This window comes from Strix aluco, chromosome 25 (assembly GCF_031877795.1).
Source record: "Strix aluco isolate bStrAlu1 chromosome 25, bStrAlu1.hap1, whole genome shotgun sequence".
Lineage (NCBI taxonomy): Eukaryota > Metazoa > Chordata > Aves > Strigiformes > Strigidae > Strix > Strix aluco.
The window spans coordinates 4,362,972-4,382,116 of NC_133955.1; the positions used below are offsets into that span (position 1 = coordinate 4,362,972).

General features: G+C 46.2%; 1 protein-coding gene across 10 annotated transcripts in view; it reads right to left on the minus strand.

The window, feature by feature from the left end:
* The window catches only part of ANKS1A (ankyrin repeat and sterile alpha motif domain containing 1A), a 127,397-nt gene that overhangs the window by 76,428 nt on the left and 31,824 nt on the right, over positions 1–19,145 (minus strand). For all 10 annotated transcript variants that reach the window (XM_074850434.1, XM_074850437.1, XM_074850436.1 and 7 more), the window contains 7 exons: positions 14,104–14,400; positions 13,346–13,421; positions 12,952–13,053; positions 11,565–11,660; positions 11,258–11,454; positions 9,340–9,435; positions 5,329–5,446 (listed from right to left, as the gene is read on the minus strand). In XM_074850434.1, coding sequence (XP_074706535.1) covers positions 5,329–5,446; positions 9,340–9,435; positions 11,258–11,454; positions 11,565–11,660; positions 12,952–13,053; positions 13,346–13,421; positions 14,104–14,400 — 982 coding nt within the window. The remainder of the gene's footprint in view (positions 1–5,328; positions 5,447–9,339; positions 9,436–11,257; positions 11,455–11,564; positions 11,661–12,951; positions 13,054–13,345; positions 13,422–14,103; positions 14,401–19,145) is intronic.

Genomic DNA, 19,145 nt, shown 5'->3' on the forward strand with positions numbered 1-19,145 from the left:
ATCAGGAGATCTCAAGACCAGACTATGTTCAGTTACTTTGCATAAAGTTACGAAGCTGTAACGCTGGGGAGAAACCTTAGAAGAGATCAGACATGCTGCATTCATCAGACAGACTGGTATGAATAAGAAAAAGCTACTGACCTGGCAAGAGGGACACAGCATTGACAGGACAGTCACATTAACCTGACAGGGAGGGAAAAACTTGCAAAAATCAGCCGCCTTTCTTCTTATCCTCTTCCCTCGCTTAGAAATAATTTCTTCCATGCCCCAGCTTAACCTTTACTGACATTTCTGCTGAAGGCAGAGAGGCGGCTGGTGAAAGTTTATGCCACGTGCTGGAACACTTGGGTCCAGCCAGAACAAAGTGCTCCAAATCCAGCTCCAGAGACTCACAAAAGGGCTCCTGTTGAACAGAAATCACAGCCACCCATTCATCCTCACGCCACTGAGGGAGGGCTTCGAAATACAAGGCAGCTGCCAGGGAAGGAAGGGATGAAGCAAGGGCAGCAGCCCTCGCTCAGAAGATGCGAGGAACATCTTGAAGGAGATATTTCAGAGCACACAGCACAGGCCTGTGCTGGAAGCTGCGCATAGAAGAACCAACACAGGCAGGGAAGAGCAATCTCGTTCCTTTTCACCCCTGAGGGGCAGAACAGAGAGGGTTCCCAGGGGATCCCGAGGTTTCAACAAATCCTTTTGGGGTTTCAACTAAAGGTGCCTCAGGACGGCTAGCAGAGAGGCTAGAACAACCACTGGCCATCCCAGGAAGCTGCACCTTTTTTCGAATAGGTTACTGACATGTTTCAGCTCATGGGCTGATCACTTTTCTCATGGCAAAAAGATGAACAGTACTCATTTTTCAATGGTGTAGCAAATTTGGAGAAGGGGAAAATAATATTTAGGTGCTAGAAAAGCAGAGAGATCCCAGTTCTATCCATCTACTGCACTTCAAGGGATTTGAAAGCATTCTCCTCCAGTTACACCTTCTAACTCAGCAAGGGAGTCGTCCTTAACACAGTCATCCTTAACACTGTCCAACTCCCCTTGCTCATTTGACACCCAAGCAGAGACACAGCACTGGTCCTGACTTCTTCACCCAACGCCTGCTGCAGGTTTCACCAACAGGAGGAACTACCAGCACCTAAAGGGAACTGGAGCCCCTTTCCGGGTACAGACTGTCTGCTTCCCAGGGAGGATTCACTTAAGAGCTTCCCTGCCAGCAGCCTGATGATTCCAGATATGAAGCACTTCCCCAAACTTGTAACACTAAGCTGCAACTGCCCTGCCTCGACTGAATTTCTTTCCCTATATATCAATCATCAGCAAGATTTGTTTCACGCCCCTGGATTAGGGGGGCAGCTGCTTTTTGCTCAAGCTCCCCAACCTTAAAACTAGCACAGGCATATGCTAGCCTCTAACTTTCATATAGAAAAGGCTCCCCGTGCTACATCATGCCAGAATTTGTGAAGTGAGGAGCATGCAAATCTCTCTCTCGGGGCATAGAAGGCCAGAGAAGAAAAGGAAACTCGCCTTTAGGGTGCTACTTTAGAGGTGCAAAACTGCAGTAAAACTGAATCGAAGCCTCATTTACACAGCGAGGTACTGCATGCGAAATCCAGACATGTACAGTACACTCCTGTATCAGTCTCATCAGGCTCAGTTAATTTGGGCAGTTCATCCTCCAAAAGCTACTTGAACTTGTGCCCTTTTGTACTCCCTTCCCTACTCCCCTTTTAAGAAAGGGCAATAAAACACTGTCGTAGTTGCTTAGAGAGATCACTAATGTGACTCTGCACAGAAGCTTCTAAATACATCATGACAGCAGAGATGTAGGCTTGGGCCCGAGACGGACCCAAGGGGCCTGTCCTCCAGCCATGAGGGAACCAAGGGAGGGCATGTAGGCTGCGGTTCTGCACTGACATTCATCTCACAGCAAACCAAGAGGTTTCTGTCCCCTCCAACCTTTGTTTGCAATAGCACGTGTCCCCACAGATTCCCAATAGTGATACCCATCCCACTGCTGCTCTAGCCATACTCTGGCTCTCAAAGATATTTTCTTTAAGTCTCTTCAGTGTGTTCTGTCTTTTGTCATTGGCTCATTTCAGATCTCTGGTTTAGAGAACAGTCATACATCTGGTTGAGCCACTATAACCATAAAGAAAAACTCTAGCAGGAGGAAGGGCAAAGTAGGGACTTCAGTGATGTCCCTGCTCATTGCAGGGGGGTTGGACTAGATGACCTTTAAAGGTCCCTTCCAGCCCAAACTATTCTACAATTCAAGCTGGGCTTCCTACGGAAGCAGCACAGCAGAACCTCAAGAAATATTAGTTTTTAATAACTATCAGAAGGAACCAAGTCAGTCCTACCTGCAGGTGGTTACTGCTGACAGCACTTGTGGATGACTCTCCTGAGAAGCCAGCCAGACTTCAAAACTCAGAAGTATTTTCCGCATTCATCCTCCATCAGATCCCTCTGAACGCAGCAGGAGTTGTACAGTCTCCTCCTGGTCAGTTCACCACTCCTGGCCTATTTACAAATCCCGTTACAGTCTGAACGCCCTGACTTCATGCACGCGATTGCACGTAGTTTCCTTACCAAAGGGGATGGGAAAGCATTTGGCTCAAACCACTTCTGATACTCTGCCCAAAACATTAGGCCAACTTTTCCCAGTGCTCCAGCATGTGACAGCAAACTGCTGTAACATACACAAAAGGCAACCAAAGCCAGGCGGATAATACCACATTCATCTAGTCACTGGATACAAGACAACTTGCAGCAAGAGGAACAAAGGCAGCTATCACATATGAAAGGCACCATTAAAAACAGCGTGCCTGAAATTCAGCCTTTCAGCTGCCCTGAAAAGCCCTTCTCAATGGCCCGCAAGAATCAGAGTCCTTCTCTTCTGACCAAAGGCTCCTCCAGAACTCAAGTAACATCTAGAAGTCTGGCCTCTCAGATCCAGGGCCAAGAAGCAATTCAAAGCCATGCTTCAGCCTGCTCCTTGTCTTGGGATTGAGCTGCTGCCTTTGATGCTCCAGGACCCTTCTGATCCAGAGGTGGGAAAATTCTCCAACACCCCAATTAAGGCTTCAGTCCCTCACTCAGCCCTTGTTTAACTTTTTGCCAAAACAACTCCGCTACTGCCTAAATGCATCTTCTCCCCCTGCCATCAGCATATACCTTGCATTTCATACTCAGCTGTGTCTGCTTCCACATGCCCTTCTGGCATCTGACCCCAGCTACCGCAAAAGCCAGAAACATTTCCTTTTGTTCCCAGGGTAATAAAGCAGATTTCAAAGCTGATCCAGAGCAGTTATGCAACTCTTATACAGAAAGAAGCAACCTGTAATGCTGTGACAGAAAGCAGGGATGAACAACACAACAGAAAAATAGTCAGTGCTAAAAGAGAAAAGTAGTTGGTGCCTCATTTCCTACTGGGGTCGAGAGGCCTCAAGTCCCCGAGAGGACAAGCAGCAGGTGAAAGATGACATGGGGTCCTGTCGCAGCTCAGCTGCTCCTGCAGTCTGGGGAGAGCTGCCAGCTGGGGACACTGCCACACGTGCAGTCGTGCCACAGGGATCACTCCAAGATGTTTTGGAAAGCAGCTGGTACCCTCTGGAGAAGGGGGACAAACAATTGTGCCCCTTTCTCCAGGTCCACCACGAAGAGCCATGGGAGATGGCTCTGGCAAGCTTAAGGCAGGCAAGAGATGAGAAATACATCGGCTGGGCCCCTTCCCCCTTGGAGCAGCTCTTCACCTCCACCAGATCGAAGGCTCCACCGCATTAATCACAGAGATAACTGCATTTAAAAGAGCAGCCACATCCTAAAAGATGAGAAAACTCAACCGTATCCTTGTATTTCTCCCACTGCAACAGTAGGAAGGGCTCTAGGTTTGTTACAAACACAGTAGCACTTTCCACAGACTGCGAAGCCTGAAGTCACAGCTATTATCTTTGTGGCTGTACATTAAAGACAGGAATCTGCTCTGGATCCTTAACAGGCTATCAAGATGCTTCCTGCAACCTCTCCATGAAACGGGGCTTAGATGGCCTGCAGTACCCATGTCTTCAGGTGTTCAGGGGACGAGATTTGCATCACCAACAATCAGATGCATTACTTGGAAATTTTATTTTAATCTGACACAGCTACAACACACCTTCCCTTCTATTAATCAAGCCTAGACACAGTAGCCAGAGGAAGGAGCAAAGCAGTCCAGCACAGCTTGCACTTGAATCACCAGCAATAGCTGCACACTGAAAAGATACCCTGAAAGTTTCTGGTTCAGTGGCTGTTGCCCAAGGACTGTTCCTGGCCAAGACTGCGAAGCGCCAACCTGAAAAGCATCCTAACTTTGCCTCCAGCAGCAAGTGGCTTTGGCAAATGCTGGTGGGAAAACAATGACCTCTTGTGCCACCCTATACAAGCTAGGAGAGCAGCAGGACTCAAAGAATGAAAGTTATCATGCTGCAAGAAGGGGAAAAAAAAAGCTGCAGGTCTTACAGGACAGTCAATGAGGCATCACATCCAGTCCCCATTATCCTAAAAGTGAGATGGTTTCCAGGGTTAGAGTCCAAACTAAATCCTTCCAAATTCCTGCTCAGGAGTTTTGAATAAAGCAAGAGATGGTTTTCCTCTAAACAAATTTTGTTGTTGTTAAAGGAAAGCCAAAAAGCCCAGCAATAGCCAAACACAAGAGATAAAGTGTTCCCAGATCCTTTGTAAAGCAGAAAAGTCCCTCTGGGAGAAGAGAGACTAGTTTGATACTTAACTTGGCCATATAGTGGATTTTCAGTCAGTTCTAGAAATGGGTTTGCTCTACACATGTACGTTTCCCTCCTTTGTTAGTTAACACCTCGAATTAGCTTTAATACACAGCAAGATGTTGATTTTAAGAGCAGGATAGCAGGGCCAACCCTCTGCCGATAGGAACATGCAACGCCAGCAGGTCTTCAAATTCAGCTGGATGGAGAATACGGCTCATTTAAATGCTTGCATTGCTTCATCTCACTTGTAACAACATGGCACGGGCTTCACCCCTCTGCTTTTACTGACTGTGCACTAGATTTGCTTATTTTCTAAGTTAACAGAGTAGGTCCTCGCAATCTCTTCGTTGTCAAAATAGCAGAGTTGCCCTTCCTCCGTGTACATTTTGTACAGGAACATTTAGACCTCTCCTTTCTAAAAGTGAAGATTACCAGGAAACAAAACAATTGCAATCCAGCCGCCGCACCCAACAGAGTTTAATTGTTCCAGTTACTCTCTGCCCTCTCTATTTTCATTAAATGCATCTAAGCAAACAGCTCTGCCTTTTGGATGGTCACTTACCTTTTGTTTTCCTATCCACCGCAACTGGCTTTTTAGTTTCTGCTGTAAGCAACAACTCGTAAGGGTGTTCCTCTTCCTCAGCTCCACTTCCTCTGCTCTTTCCTCGTGCAACAGAGGCCTAGTAAAAAACAGCATAATGTAGTGCTCCGCAAAGCAATGCTATTTATCCCGGCAATAAAGCACAAGGCCTCTTTATGCCATGGTTTAAGCAAGGAATTGGCAGAGGCAACACCTTCGCTGTGAAGCGTGATCCAAAATGTAATAGCCCCTTTTTCCCCCGCCTCCCCTCAAAAAAACCCACCCAAACCCCCTTTATTTTCTAGTATTTAAGGTTGCTGACAGCTTTCTAGCACTGACCAACTGATTCACTGTGCAAGGTCTGCAGACAGCCTGGAGGGGGGAAAAGAGCTGAGACCGTTATTCCTGTTCATCCCCACTCAGACTTACTGTTGCTATTGGAATTTGCATCGTCATTCACTATTTAGTTGCTGGCCCTATTAGGACATGGCTGGGGGAAAAAAAAAAAAAAAAGCCCAAATCCCTGCCACCTTCTCAGAAGCCTCAGATCTAGCATTTCTAACTTCAGGATGCACAGCATATTTAGGACTAAAGAGCTCTCAGGCAACACTGTATAAAACCAGTTTAACCTCAGGATATGCAGCAGCAATTGTGCTCATTTAAATCCCAAAAAGCTTCTGATTAGAGCTTGTTTGTAATATTGGCAGAGCCTCCAAGCAAGCTGCTCTGGAAAGCCACCATCCATGTGCAGGGATTTGGTCTTGCTGCAGACTCGCACATTTTGGTCTACCTCAAGCCAAGAATGAGGAGGCATTCAACATCCTTGGAGAGCCACATGTGCCGTCCCAGTGCTAATGGGGCTGAACTGGGCTTCAAGGCACCCTGCCTGCGTGGTCAGCTGCCTTTCAGCACCATCTCCTGGCCAGACCCTGGCAGGCTGACGCAGCCCTGGCCCAGGAGCTGTGAGTGCCTACTGCAGCCCAGTCAACTGCGGTGGGGTCAAAGCCAAGCCAGAGAGCAAGAGATCCCGACCTGCTGCCAAGACCAGGAAGAACAGGTCTGAACAAAACATCCCCTCAGGGAGGGCTCTCACACTGCTCACAGACTCCTGGAACTGCCACTGTCTAGACAGCAGACTAAGCACCACCTCCAGTTTCTTCCCCAAAGTGAAAGCATCGGAGTTCCTTCAAGGGCAAATAGGTACCTACCTGACTGCAGTCGAGCCAGGACCTCTGGAAGCTTAGGGACTCTTGGGGAGCCACCCGGGAGTCAGCAGCACGGACAGGATTCCTACATCCGTGTACTGCTTCTGCGTAAGCCCAGCTGGCTTTTAAATCAACTTTTTCAATGGGAGGAAACAGGCCATGTCCGGTGAAGAAAGTATTTATTCTACCTGCTTTGAGCATGAGCCGTCAGGCAGAGCTGCTCCTTTTCAGGTGAAGGAGCTCATAATGAGCAAATTAGGGAAAAAAACTTCTGACCAGATGGTGGCACAAAAACATCAGACCATAACAGTAGGTAAGAGGCTCTCGCCAGAGATCTTGGAAAAATACCGCACAGCAGCAGCCTGTGATAACAGTTGTAGCCTGGACCTCAAGCCAGGCATTAGTACACTCCTAAGACTCCCACAGATGATGATTACTGTGCTGTCCTCTTTCAAATGCACTGAACACATTCAAAGAAGTAGCTCCCTGCCAGCACACAGTTCCCAGCTTTTGCTTTCTAAAACTTTTGTGCATGCATTTATAGGCCTATTTACACTTTATTTTCTCCATCTCTCATCCTTCCAAGCTTTAAACGGAGTTTCAGGTTCAGATTCACTCAAAATGAAGACCATTGTTGCTGGAGAACTGTGCTTGCTCTGTAGGCTCTACAACCACGAATAACAAAATCAAGTAAAACTTTCCTCCAACTCATCTTTCATTTATGTCTATGTGTTGGGTTAACATGTATAAATATTCACTATTAGCAAGGGCCAAAAATAAGATGCAGTTGGTATGAGGATGCTCTTTAAAGTGTACTTAATCCACGGCAGTGGACTTTGAAAGATTTTTAAAGGGTAACTCATCTCATTTCTCCCTCCTCCCCCACCAGAACTGCAGACCAAACTGCTAGAACAACCATGGCGCCTCGTCTTTTGTCTGCACTTCCCTTTCAGAGATGAGTAGTAAACAAACGAAACTGAAGTTTAATTTGACAATGCAGACTCTTATTCAGCTACAAGCCCAGAAGGTTTCTGCAGATAGTGAAAGACAGCACTCAAGCACCTCCAAACAATCAGCTCTTTTGCCTGTTTGTACTAATGTTTTTCCATGATGAAAGTGAAAAGTTTCTGGTTTACGCACATCTGTTTCGACTGATAGCCCCATCTTGGCAATGGAATAAAAAGACTACTTTTGAAACTAGAGTTTGGCCCAGCCCCAGAATATTCAATGACTAACTGTCCTGGCTCTAATGAGAGAGCAGGTCTGGAGGATGGCAGATCAGGATGCTGCTCCAAGACATTTCCAGCATTCCCTAAGCGTACTCCTGTTCACGCCTGCCTGACCCAGGGAGAACATGTACTGAGATGATAAATAATGGGCAAGAGTCAGAACAGCAGAGCACCCCAGAAGCAGCAAGCAAAGAAAAAGAATCAGACCCCAAAGTGCCTTACTGGCACATCTAGAAGGTCACTTCCAGGCAGTGACACACACTGTCTGTAAGCTGTATCAATGAAACTGGTGGCAAATCAAGATCTCCCCAGTGAGTCACTTTGCGTACAAGTCTATTTGCCAACAAGATTTCCTTTAATGGATCATGTTTCCAAAGCTGTTAATGGCAGGACAACACAGCAGGTGTTTTATAATTAAATATGGCAAGATAACTCAGCAGGAGCAGTCAATGCACGTTTCCCTCCCTCGTGTTTATCGTCATAAACAAGTTCTGCTCTCCAATTATGCTGTGACCTGCTACCCAGCTCTCCTCTGCCATGGGACTGGTTATCACACACTGCAAAGTCATTTTAAGAGCAGTGGAAAGATCAGCCCACAATTTCACATTTCAGTTTTACTGTTTATGCACTGTTCGGAGCTTTATTCTCTCTACATAAAGTCAGTTCCATTAAAGAAAATAAGGTTTACTCATGTCTCGTGTAGATTTGACATACGTCAGAAAACAGATCACATTTATGCCTTGTAGGAACTTCACCAGATCAACACGTTCAAAGCCAAGTGTCTGGTGAACTGGAGCCTGTTCTGACAGCTAGAGGCAGCATACACTCCACTTGTTTTACATACAACCCACTGCATTTGGAAAAGCAAGGAAATCCACAAGACTTGTTTTCGCTTTGAAGATTTTCCTGGGTGTCAGCAGAAGTTGCCAAGACAGATTTGTGGTTTCACACCCCCCCACACATGGGTCTCCCGGAGAGCCCTCACATCTGAGGTTCACAGGCTGGTGAATAAAAGAGCAATAGAAAGCCCAGGAGCAACAGTGCAGAACAGGAGAGCTTTAGTTTCATCAAAAAGCAGCTCACACGCATTGACCTCTCCAGAAGACAGCTGTAACATCTGCTGGGCCAGGTTCTCGGCTGAATTGAAGCCCCTGACCCTTGTCCAAGTCAGTGGGACCCACAAGCCCACGCATCCCCTTCACAGCTGGAGGCTAAGAGGAAGCAGGAAGCGACAGCCCTTTGGGTTTCAGTCTCAAGTGAAGAGGCATTTGGTGGGATCATTACAAGTGGGCAACAGTCCACATCGCAACGTGATGCAGAAAAAACTCTTCCTAAGGGAATTCTCAGCCAAGAATAGGAAAGTAAGGCTGAAGGTCAACACAGAGGTGCCCTGGAAGAAACGCGTAAAGGAAGTTCCCATGGCAAGTGACAGCAGCAATGCTGGAGTGACAGTCCTTCACAGCCACAACCCAACTTGCAAGGGAGGTAGCATCATACTTGGCTCCTCCCGATCTTTAAACGACGCTCCTATAAAAAACCCCAGATCAAGCCCCACATACCTCACAGGAAGCACCGTGGCCTATCTTCTTCTCCACATGCTGCTGCTCCTCCTCTTCATCGGGCGGTGGCTTGGCAGGCGGGGGTGGACGTTCTCTCTGTGGTTTAGAAGACCACTGTCAACCGCGTTGTGTTAAAGCACATCCCCTTCCACTTCCACCAACGCTAAGTCCACGCTGCTGTGAATGCAGCATGGTAAGGACCTCCTCAAATTAAGTTGGGTGGAGGAAAAGTTCAGTCCTAACAGCACAGAGCTTAGCAAGGGTTGCTGCCTTTCCTCCTCCTCCTCTCCTGCAGGACACCTGTCCAGGCCGAGCACCCTCCCTGCAGGTTCCTGCGGTCCCGGGGCTGGACTGCTCGGCGGCAGTGACGCTGCACAGGGCCAGCTCAGACCCACGTGAGCACAACTGTGCTTTCGGGAGAATAAAACTGCTCGGGTGGAAGTGCTGTTTACACAGGTTTATTGCTTCATTACTTAAACCAGTTCATTCAGACCCAGACTGGAAATCTCAATAGCAGAGCTTTCACAGTGAAGGTCAGTAATGAACTCATGCAAATGGGTAGAAAGGGAAGACTCATCGCTTGTGTCTTAATGAAACAGTAACAAGAATAAGTGATTCCAGAGGCACCTTTTATAGTGAAAAACCCTAGAGATCAAGAGACAATGCTGCACTGCATTCCTCAAATACCCCAAGATCGCCTGTGGGCAGTAAGAGCAGCGCTGCCTTGTCTCCATGCAGAGCTGAACACAGCTCTGGGTCATCTCCTGCCCTGCAACGGCTCCATCTAATGGCAAAGGGAAAGATGGCAGAGGCCAACCCCTCGCTCCAAAAACTCAAGGAAGTCTTGGGAGAAACTCTGGCAAGCTCCTGGAGAACGTCTCCTCTTTCTTCTCCCTTCTCACTGCAGTTCAGCCTCTCATCTTTTTTTATTTGTGACAGAGCTGAGCTTATTTCTCATCAGACACTATTAACACAGGACAGCACACAGATGGATATGCCAGCAAGATTTAGTTAGTAACAGAATAGTGCATCTTGTACTGCGTACCCTGAAGAGAGATCTGGCTGAAATGCCAGTCTTCTAAAGTTTTTGTCTCATTTCACTATGTTTGCTAATAGCACAGGAAAAGGGATGCACCTCTTTGCAGAGAGGAAACATGGTTACAGTACCACCAGCAGTTTAATTGTTCATTGCTGACTTGCCTTTTGTCCAAAAATACATCCACAGAACAGACTTTGTAGAACCAACCCGAAAACAAACCCTGAAGCTGACGCAGCATGCTGCAAGGCCAGCATCCCATCCGCCCCATAGCAGCACCGCCACCGCCTGCTAAGGGGGCAGCAGATGCAACCAACAGAAGGTGAGGAAGCCTTCTTTGGAGACAGTTCCAGGAGCTTTGCATTGACTTACAAAGCCTTGAGTACCCTCTACAGATTTCTGCAAGTAATACACAAAAAAAAAAAAATGTTTCGGCTGCCAATTAGTTTCCAACAGGATATTCTTAAAGATAATTTCTTGAGAGCCTTCTCTTGGGCAAAGCAGGGAGCAAGAGAGATAAGAAAAATGCTCCACACGCAAGTTCCCAAAGCTTTCTTCTAGACAAGAAGCTAGCCCTTCAGCTAAGTGCAACGTCCTGGTGAACCAAAATTCACAGGCACCAGTATTCAACTGCCAGCAAACAGAAGGATGCAACACCAGGTGAAAGTCAGGCACGTGGAAGTGGCTACTCGTGTTCACAGGAGAGGTTATGTAAACACGCCAGTGAAAAAGGAGAGGAACCTGCCTGCTCTAACAACGTCAGGGATGGGTTTAAAGATTTCCTCAAGCTGGGGGATTGGCAGCTTGCTGCAAAATCATGAAAACAGAGTAAGTTACCTGTCTTTCTAAGGCAAGCAGAGACAAGCACACAGAGCTACGTACAGGCCTGACTCCTGCTGCTTTGAGACCAGTTGATTCCGCTTCCTTATTCACAGACTCCCGATCTGAAGATCTCCCACTGGCAAGGCTGTCCAGGGAGTGGCAGGACGTTGCATTGTATAAAGCTTCATAGGGGCTCTCCTCTTCTGGGTTCACATCAAAATCTATGATCAGTTCCGTCACTGCTTTCTCCACATCACCTGTGAGAGGAAGAGACACACGAGTACATCACGTGGGGCTTCTGCTCTTGGAAAAGCAGCACTTGCAGGAAGAAGAGTGCTAGGGACTGCCGTGCTGTGTGGAAGCCTACCCTGAGATATTCGGCACACAGGATCAGTGGCTGGAACAAGCGGTGCTTGAACAGTCTTCTCTGCAGCTTTGGCACTTTTCTTCCCAATCGTGTAATCTGCAATGAGGTGGGGTGACAGGGTCAGTTTATCTCAGCCTAGTTCTATGTCCACTTCAGCATATGGTACCTCCTCCCTTGTGGATGGAAAGCCAACTGTCAGCTTATTAAGTCTCCAAAAAATAACCAAAGTACATTATTAAAACTTGCAGCTCAGATCCCAAAAATAGAAGCAGGCGGCCTCTTTAATCACATGCACAAGGTTAAGGATGGCTCTTTGAACTTTTACAGAGTCTTTAATCACAAAGCTGCAAAGCTCCTGTACGGACCCAACGTCATGGAGCAGATTACTTCACGTTGTAGACACAAGCTACATCACTAAGCAGAGATGTACTTTGGTCTTCTGGAGTCGTAAGACAGAGAAACCAATTCTAGCTGGGATCCCCTAAACACAGGCAAAGCCAGAAACATGAAGCTCACATAAATCAAGTCAGGCAGCAACATCTCACACAGCTAGCTCGCTCACAGGAGCAAACTAACAGCATTTACCTGCAAGAACTTCAGTTTTAAAGCCCATCTTTGTCTTCAGTTTCAGAATAGAGATAATACCTATCAGCCTCAGAGGCAAAGCTTAATTAAAAGTCTGCAAAGTGCTTTGAACCTGTAAAGCTCTCAAATACTAAGCATGAATAATGTACACCAGTTGCATACGCTTCTGATCTTTCTCCCCACAGCTGAGAGGAAATTGAGACAGCATAATTACAAGGTATGAATTGAGCTAAGATGCCACATTTCATACCCTAACTTGGACAGACACAAGGGGCCAAGCTCCTTTATGAACCACAAGTAATCAAGGCCATTTCTGTAAATCTCATCTGCAAAATCCATGCCCAAGCCTCACAATGAAGTGAGGAGTAGGATCTAAGACTATTTGCCTACGCAGACATAAAGGATAGTTAATCCAAACCCATTTCTAAATCTGTTACTTTACATTCTGCAAGCAGATTTAGGCTATCCTTAATTTTAATTAACTTCTGAAGTGAGTTAAACAAAGCTCAATTAAGCCCATTTAAACTGTAGAAGTCATGCCACGCTCCTTCAGCAAAGAAGCTAATCCCCCTAAATCCCCCCGAGACATCCCCATGCGAAGATCTGGTCTGGAGACAGTTCACCCAAGCATTTAAGCATCATTCCTTCCAACACCTGTAAGATTCTCATCGAGGGACCTGACCTGAAGCTGCTTTGCTTTCAGCACTTTCCAGGACTAGAGAACAAAGTCCTGTACTTGCACTGGCACAATTAGCAGCCCAGACTTTTCTCTCCTGCCTACACTCAGAGCTACACCACTTACCTTCGATAAGAGCTGCTATGTGTTGGCTTTTCTGAGAAGGAAGTTCCCTCACAATATCCAGAGCTGTCAGGCCTCTGTTGTCCTTTATGTTCACATCAATACCTATGGCAATAGGTGTAGAGAAGGTAAAAGCAAGAATATTTTCTAACTATGTGCAAATTCATGTCTTTCATCAAGTCAGATCTTGTATTTGTAATCATCACGGGGCGGGGGGGCACTAAAAAATGCCGTAGAGAGGCAGACCTAAAGCCGAACACCAAGAGATAACCTCTCCTCTCTCTGAGGAACTTTGACAGCTGGTTGGAGAAACACGCTGCCACTCTAAAGGGGTTTCCTCAAGCTCTGGGTGAGGGGATTGTCATGTTATTGCTTCAAAAGGGGATCATTCTCTCACCTGCAGCCAGCAATATTTGTACCACATCTGTCTTGCCAAACAAAGCAGCTTCGTGCAAAGCACTGCCTTTTTCAGTCTGCAAATTAAATGGAAAAATAGAAAAATAGCATGAAGCTAGAGAGTGGGGAATGGTGATAGAGGCATGTTTTAGAAGGTTACAGAAGCAATAAATATACAGCATCATATACAAAGTGTGGGCAACACGATCTACAGCTGAGGACAGACTATCAATATTATTACGATGCTGAGAGTTTGGAATGGAAAATGGGGATGGGCTTTTCAGAGAGACATGCGGGCCCAGGTTAGAGACCAAGAGAGGACTTTCTGCAGGTGAGCAAGAGGTCATGTCCTGAAAAGGAAAGACCATGACATACAAGCTATTGCTGTGAAAACAGCATATCCACAAGTGGCTTGACAGGAAGAGACACAGTTTGCCTCCATCACTATCAATAGCTCATAGTCCTGAGGGGCAGAATAGCTTCAGCAAAAGGTTTTTTCTCCCTCGCTATGCGCCTGGGGCTCTCTGTCCCACTAACAAGCAGGCGTGAAGCATGCACAGCACCAGAATCCCTCTGAGCAGCTTCTCAGAGCAACCAAGAGCTGAACAAACAACCCAGAGCAAAACAAAGCCAGCGCTCAACTTTCATAAACGATCCCTCTGGGAGGAGGGTGAAGTGCAGCTCTCCGTGCCACCACTACACGGGTTCTCCACCCCCCAGCAATCAGACCAGCCCTCCAAACACAGAAACACTAGATACCTGATAGTTGCTATCCATGCCAGCATCCAGGAGGACATGGACTACAGTTTTGTGACCGTTCCTAGCTGCCAGGTGCAGGGGAGTGTGTTTCTTAGTGTTGCAGCTTAAAAGATTGGGGTGAGCGTTCAAGAGCATCTTCACGACTTCCAGCCTCCCGTAGAGAGCAGCCAGGTCCAGAGGAGTCTCAAACTTGTTATTGCGCATGGTGGGGTCGGTCAGCTCCTCCAGAAGGACCTTCACCACCTCTGTGTGGCCGTACTGCGCGGCGCAGTGCAGCGCTGTCTCGTTGTCGTTGTTCTGGGGGGGGGGTGGGGGGGGGGGTGTCACAAACGCCAGCGCGTCAGAATGGGGAGAACAGAGCTGCTCCGTGCCTCGCTCAAACCATTGAAGTTTAAATGCAAAAACAAGACAAAAAAAGCAGTCGGGAAGCAGAGAGCCCAGTTTGAAACAGAGCCTGGAGCAATGTTTTCACCATCTTACTAGCCATTTACCAGGCACAGACATCCCCTCATGAACTCATCAACTGACCCACCCAGTAAAAGCTTCAAAACCAGTCAGAACAATAAGCTTTACTCAGATAGGGAAAATCTGCTCGATGGGAAATAGGTGCTGTATATGGAATAGCTTGCTTCCAAAGCACTGAGGTCAAAATCAAAGGACCACGCTAAAGTTTAAGAGATTGTCGAGCTGTATCTGGATTCCCATTAACTCTGCTAGCACTTGGGGAAGGCAGTCTGTTATTGGTGGCACCATCCCACACTTTGGGGTGCCACAAAACCAAAAAGCTGCAATATACGATAGGCCAACCGCAGCATGAATTCTATCTGCTGGAGTTTAATCGTCATCATTTTAGATTTAAACTTCAATTGTTTCAAATCCTACTTATCCTGATTATTAACAATCATTCCACCTTTTCAATTCTGAAGCTCGCAAGCTGGCTGGTTAGAGAAAGGGTGCGTTAAGTTACATGCAATTTGTGAATTAGAAAGCACTGCAATTAGATCACTCCACTAACAAGCCAAGGTCTCAGGTCAACTGAGGGAAGAGATGTCCAAGCGACAAGAGAACACCTCCACCGTGAAAGCCAGACCCAATTAACTCATGCAGCATCTGTCAGGTTAAAAAAATCAGCAATGCAAAGCACTGAAAGACAAGCAACCTAACACATTTCATTTGCAGGTGCAAAATAGGAACGTTGCCACATTTAAAAGAGCCTTTTCTCAAATTAAATTCACCTCAAGTTTCTAGTTTTGCTATTGCGTGTTATACACAGAGGGATTTCAGTTTAAGGACTTTAGAAACAAATAGTTATCTAACAATTTGACCCAAAAAAACTTCAGTACAAACCGTTACACACTTCAACTTTTGCTGAAAGAATCATGGTTGAATTTGTCATTTTAAGAACAGTTCCCATTAAAAAAAAAAACAAAACAGAGAATGTACTTGTCTTGATGAAATTTGGAATACTCTGTTAGAAACTGAATTTGATCAAAATACCTTCCTTTTTGCTTTGAGAGCACATGCACTTTTGTGGACACCAGCTCATAGGAGCAGTCAGTATTTTGCACCGTTTCACAACCACGCTGCAGAACTTGCTCTGTTGTACAAGCACCTTAATCCTATTAACGTGTTAGGTCATTCCAAGGATTACAGGAGTCATGCATGCAAACTCCCATTTGTTTTTATCTGGTATTTGCATCATTTTTCAGCCACGTGAAAAGCGTAAGGGAAGCAGGGAGTTCTGGAGAGGAGCTCTCTGCAGCTGCAACTTGTATAAAAGCAAAGACTGAGGAGGCAGGAAGGAGCAGCAGCCACATGCAGAAGTGAGATATTTAAGGAGGTAAGGAAAGCACGGCATCACTGTTAGCACAGAAGTTCAAAGTCAGACAACAGGCTTTATACTTGGAGTGGCAGAGGCAGCCATGGTGAGGGAAGGCACATACAAGTGGACAGAAGTTACTGCAGAATACAGGTCTGCACATAAAATATACATACGGAGTGAGAAGGGGAGAGAATAGAGAACTACAGAGATCACACCTAGCAATCAGCCTACGCTGCTGATCTCAAGGCATTTGAAAGGTTGGTAAATCACATTATTCTTATTTGACAGGGAATGGAACCCAGGTATCAGCAAGCCCACGACACGAGGCCCTCCGCCTGCCCCACAGCAAGAGGGAGGCTCGCTGCCAATTTGTGCAGAAAAAAATAGATAACCTCAGCCCCCCTCTGGAGCAGTGGGTATCTGCCAAAGAGCCACGGGGGGTATGCACTGCTCATGCCACGCTAGCCCTGGCTACCAGGGATTTCCACTGCTAGGACTGTCCCTGTCTCATCCCTCCCTGGCACAGAGGCCGTATCCCTCAGGGGCGCTTTAGAGCACGCAGCAACTCCAAACACCTGCCTGACACCTCAAAATGGGAACACAACATCCTTTAATAACATAATTGCTGGAGACTTGCCCCATCTTCATTGCAATTTAGTCTGATTTTCCTTAGGCAGGTCAGGGCTCTGACTCTCGGGGTGAAATCCCCAGACCTTCCTCCTGCAACAGCGATCACCAGGTGGTGAACTCCCCTGAATCACTACAGCAAGTCTTTCCCCACCACAGACTGTGTACTGGAAATTCCTGTTATTGCATAAGTCTTTATTGCCTCCATTTTGGGAGAGTTTTGAACAGCCAAAAGTACTAGAGCTGTGCCAGGCAAGGGACTTTGCCTCCCTTCCCCGCATTGCCTCTCCAAGCACAAACCAGAATGGAGCCTGCACGGTGAGCATGAGCACTCAGACATACATATTTATCAGAGATGGAAAAAGAAAATTTCTTCCCAGCAGCCAGAAGGCATATGAGTTCAACTTTCAAAACTTTTTAAGAAAAATAGAGCGCTCAACAGGGCTCAGGGGCTGCATTCTTGCAGGAATCCTAGCATCTCCCCAGTGCACAGTTGGGAGTGAGAAGCTGGGCTCACACGATGCCCACCTACAGACCACAAAATAGGAACACAAGCAGAAATGCCTCTGCTTTCATATGGGCTCCGTCAAATTTTCCAAGCCCTAGTAACTAGATACCACATACTGTAGCCCTTATGCTCCTCATCAGATGCTAAAATGGAGAATCTACCACCCTTTAAAGTATATCTGTCTGCAGGCCTGTTCCTAACACACTGTAAGAGGGCTTTGACTGAAGAAAGAGAGACTTGGTTTAAATAAGGGAAAGTTTTTGTATTTTCTAACCTGCAAAGATTTGAACGGTCATACAAACTGCCAAGGGAGACTATAGAACTGTCCCTATCTGAGGTGTTCTAGAAGCTGCCAGACAAACACTGCTCAGGAATGGTTTAGATAGACCTGATCCTGCCTCAGGGCTGGGAAAAGAGCCTACATGACCCTTTGGTCCCATCCAACCTATTTCTAAGATTCCTTTGAAAGGGTTTTTTCAGTGTGTGCATATCTAACAGAGGCTTGCCCTATTAAAAACCTGCTATTTTGCTGATCCTAAAGCACAGAGCAGGGATGTCCGGCTGGCACACACTCCACAAAGTTTCAGTTAAAGGCAGGCAGAAATGAAAAAGAAAAAAACATTAAGCAAAATCCAAACTTCACCAGGAGGTGCCACCCAAGGCACATCACAACCTCGGGCACAACACAGGCCAGGACAGTTGGCTGGAGCTGCCTGGTCAGTTGTACCATCTCCTTCCCTCCTGCAGCACACCATTTCCATCAGTATCCCACACAGCACTGCCAGGAGCAGAGTAAGGATGAACAGGCCTCATTCCTTCCTACAGGTGCCCAGCAATGCCAAATATATTTCAAAAAAAAAAAAAAAAAAAAAAAAGATCCCCATATGTCCAACAAGCTTTCGGGAGCTCTGCGGGTGGGTTCGCTGCCCGGTTTCATTTGCAGACTCCAGATGGTAGGCTTCCACTTTTCTCAGCAGCCCATTTAGATTTATAGCACTTTAAACCCAATCTGCATGATTCATTTGCTTCCAATTAAAAAAAGACCAGTGCACAAACCTGAGCTATGTGACAGCTTTTTCTACTTTGGCTCTGCTCAACTGGTTGGTTCCTTCATACAAATTAAATAACCAAATTCAAGATAGCAGGAGTTACTGAAGCAAAGTTGCTGCTCCATCTCTCAGCTCTGCTTCTATCATCTGCTTTTCAGAAGACCTTCAGGCCTGTAACAGACTGCAGGGACCTCCTATTGAACAAAAGATGTTGAAAAGGCAGGGGCATAAAAAGATAGCATTACCTATTTCTTTAACTTTTAGGACAGCAAGAAGCTTCTGGCTTTCTTATCTCTTCCTCAACAGGATATTAAATTGTAGTTCAGCCTTCTATAAATGCTTTCCCCCTCTTCTAAATATCCCAAAATGTTTGGAAAGATGAAACATGTCGCTTCAATCATTTCTGTATGACATCCCATCCTGCACGGGAGCTGGAAGCATCAACTAAGCAAGGACTCTTACACTCTGCACCTGGAATTTTTGTGGTTCTCCCACCTGCAGCCAGGCTATTGAGAAGGTTTGCACATCAAGGTTTGCACGATGGGGATGATTCCACATGCTCTTCACCAAACCTGGCCAGAAACTGGTGGAAAGTTGTTCAGAACTTGTGAGGAACCTAACGGATTGTGTATAAGTCCTATCTCCTTTAAACCAAGGCAAAGATTTTAAAAACGCTGGCCTTGGTCTTGAGAGCATTACAGCCATTCTTGAAAACTGAACTGAGAGTTTAAAATAATGCACTTGTCAAAAATGTAAAATCCAAATTAGAATACTTCATAAACAAAAATCCACAAGAAAGTGAGCTCACTATATAGCTCGTCTTTATATTCCTTCTTCATTCAACATTTTAACAGTGGAGTGTGTAAGGCTTTACTCTGTTATTGACAAGGCTTTAGAAAACTCCTTTCAGGCAACTGAACTGCTCACTATGATGTTTCCACAGAAGACATTTTTGTTGTAAAATTCCCATCTGGATTTTTGTAAAAATCACCAATAGGGCTGAGCTTCATGCAGATATATTTGTGCTTAAAGAGGT